The 2,470-nt window shown below is 60.1% G+C and overlaps 1 protein-coding gene across 1 annotated transcript; it reads left to right on the forward strand.

Moving 5' to 3' along the window:
- Nucleotides 1–296: 296 nt before the first annotated feature.
- SDRG_08941 (hypothetical protein) lies at nt 297–2,453 on the forward strand (the record flags this gene model as incomplete). Its single annotated transcript, XM_008614844.1, has 2 exons — nt 297–2,144; nt 2,207–2,453. The coding sequence occupies 2 exons, from the start codon at nt 297–299 to the stop codon at nt 2,381–2,383; spliced, it is 2,025 nt and encodes a 674-aa protein (XP_008613066.1). The 3' UTR covers nt 2,384–2,453.
- Between the last annotated feature and the right edge of the window lie 17 nt (nt 2,454–2,470).

The following is a 2,470-nucleotide window of genomic DNA, read 5'->3' on the forward strand; positions in this document are numbered from 1 at the left end:
TAAGCTCAGGCTAACCAAGTCATTGTTCAATCACCTCTTCTTCTCTCAAGCCAGCCAGCGACAGCGGACGCGCCGTCACATTTGGTAGCACTTGTTGGTTGAAGGACACCCCGTTTTCAGCAGAAGGAAATGGTCAAGCAGCGCGCAGCAGCCTCAGGAAGAAGGCTGCCCAGAAGAAGAAGCCGCCCCGGAGAAGGCCGCCCAAGGAAGGAAGTACCCGACGCGAGACGGTCGGAAGGATGTCGAAGGACGACGTCAAGATGGAGGGTGGATATCCACCGCTCCCCACGGACACGATGGAAGTGCTGTCCACCATGGCGAGGGTCCTCGAGAAGATCTCGGACAAGGTGACAACGAAGCAGCGACACCGCCTCAACCACGTCCAACCGATCGCGTACAGCGGCGCGATCAAGGAGGACATCATGCTCCACTACCAGCAACTGGAACTACGCTGGTCGGCCGAGAACATCGACTCGTCCGACCCGGACAATTTCAAGATGTGTCTGGCCCAGCTCATCTCCACGTTCACCGGCCCGGCCGCAGCGTGGGCGCATACCCAGTTTACGGATGGGAAGAACCCGTTCAGCACGCTTCACGAGCTGCTGGCGGCAGCGCGCCTCGAGTTTGAGCCGGCCGACATTCAAGAGCGACTCCGTGACGACTTGAACTCCCTCCGCCAAGGCAACTGTGCGGGTGGGTTGAACGAGTACGTCCAACGGTTCCGCGAGATCATGGCGCGGGTGATCAACATGTCGGAGATGGACAAGATCATGTTTTTCATCCGTGGCCTCAAGTCGCAAACGAAGAAGGAGCTAATCTACCGCGAGATCGGCTCGCTCTCCGCCGCCATGTCGCTCTCGCACCGTTTTGAACGCGCATATTTTAGTGACGAGCGTCATGAGCGCAACGACCGTCGCGATCGTAGCCGCGAGCGTGGCGACCACCGTGGTCGTCATGACCGCCGCGATCGTCGTGATCAAGACCGCCAAGGACAAGGCCAAGCTGCGCCGCGGCAGGGACGCCGCGAAGAGCGCCGTGGCCCGTCCCAAGCCAGCGGGAAGGTCAACTTCAACGACCATGCCCACAAGAACAAGTTGTGCTTCAACTGCCACGGCTCCGGCCATCGCGCAGACGAGTGCCCCGAGCCGAAGCGCAGCGACAACCAGCGCCCGAAGCATCATCGCGTGCGTACCAACCGCATCGTGGTGACGGAAGGGTCTGATGACATGAGTGAAGTCCCGGTGTTGTCGATCCGAGCGACGCCGATCCACGTGCGTCAAGGACCAACACTCCCGACGTCCAACTCTTTCGACGTCCTCCAAGTCGACGAGAACGACGAAGGGGAGGATGACGTCGAGCAAGTCGAGCGTTCCTGGTTGGACGAGCTCACCGTGCTCTCGTGCTGGGACATGGAGGACGACGCCAGCGATGTCGCAAAGACCGATGGCTACGAGACGCTCTCGGATGATGACTCGGAAACGCAGTCCGACGTCGCTGAGCAAGAGCTCTTCGACGTTTTGTGGGCTTTTGAAGACCTACTCGACATGGACCTGGTCGAGGTGCTCTGTGTCAACATGCGGTTTGATGAAGACGCGGCCTGGAAGGTAGTCGAGAACTTGCGATTCCTCCAACAAGGCTCCGACTACTTGTTCTTCAAGCCGCTGCCCGAAGCTGAGCCGCCCAAGCCGTTGCCCGAACCCGAGGTCGAGCCGCTCGAGTCACTTGATGCGGCCTCGACGATGACCCAGGTGCGGGTCAACACACTTGCCAAGTCGCGTGACGTCGCCGATCAAGAGCTCATGATCCTCAACGGCAAGATCAACGGCCGTGACGCCCGCATCTTTCTCGATTGCGGTGCGACGAGCCAACTGATCCGCGACACGCTTGGTGGTATGATTGTCGGGACGCTGCCCGTGTCTGTCGAAGGATTCAACAGCAGCGTCAAGAAGCAGGTCAACAAGTACGCCGTCGACGTCGAGATTTGCAACCACTCGTTCCCGCAGCTCGAGATGATTGCGTGGGACTTTGCCGACAAAGACTACGACTGCATTTTGGGTCAACCGTGGTTCTTCAAGTACAACCCGACGATCGACTGGCGCACTCGCACGATTACGGCTCTCGACCCCGAGCCGCCGGGGCGTCGCGTACGTCCTGGACGCGAGTCGCCGCGCCCAACCAAGAACACCTACTCGGTCCGCCTCGCCAGTCGACGCGCACGCCGAAGAAGGGTGTCTCATCGAGGTGTTGGCCGCCGAGCTCGTCGATTCGCCGCCCCAAACGCTACCGCAAGCGATCACCGACTTGCTCGAGGAGTTTTCCGACGTCTTCCCGAACGAGTTGCCGGACGGCCTGCCGCCGTCACGCTCGGTCAATTTTTCGGTGACCATGAAGCCAGGAGCCAAGCCCAAGTCCCAACTCTACGGGTTCCGCCTCTCGCCCATGGAAGAGAAGCTGCTCGACGACTTTGTGG

The sequence above is a fragment of the Saprolegnia diclina genome (assembly GCF_000281045.1).
Source record: "Saprolegnia diclina VS20 unplaced genomic scaffold supercont1.28, whole genome shotgun sequence".
NCBI lineage: Eukaryota > Oomycota > Saprolegniomycetes > Saprolegniales > Saprolegniaceae > Saprolegnia > Saprolegnia diclina.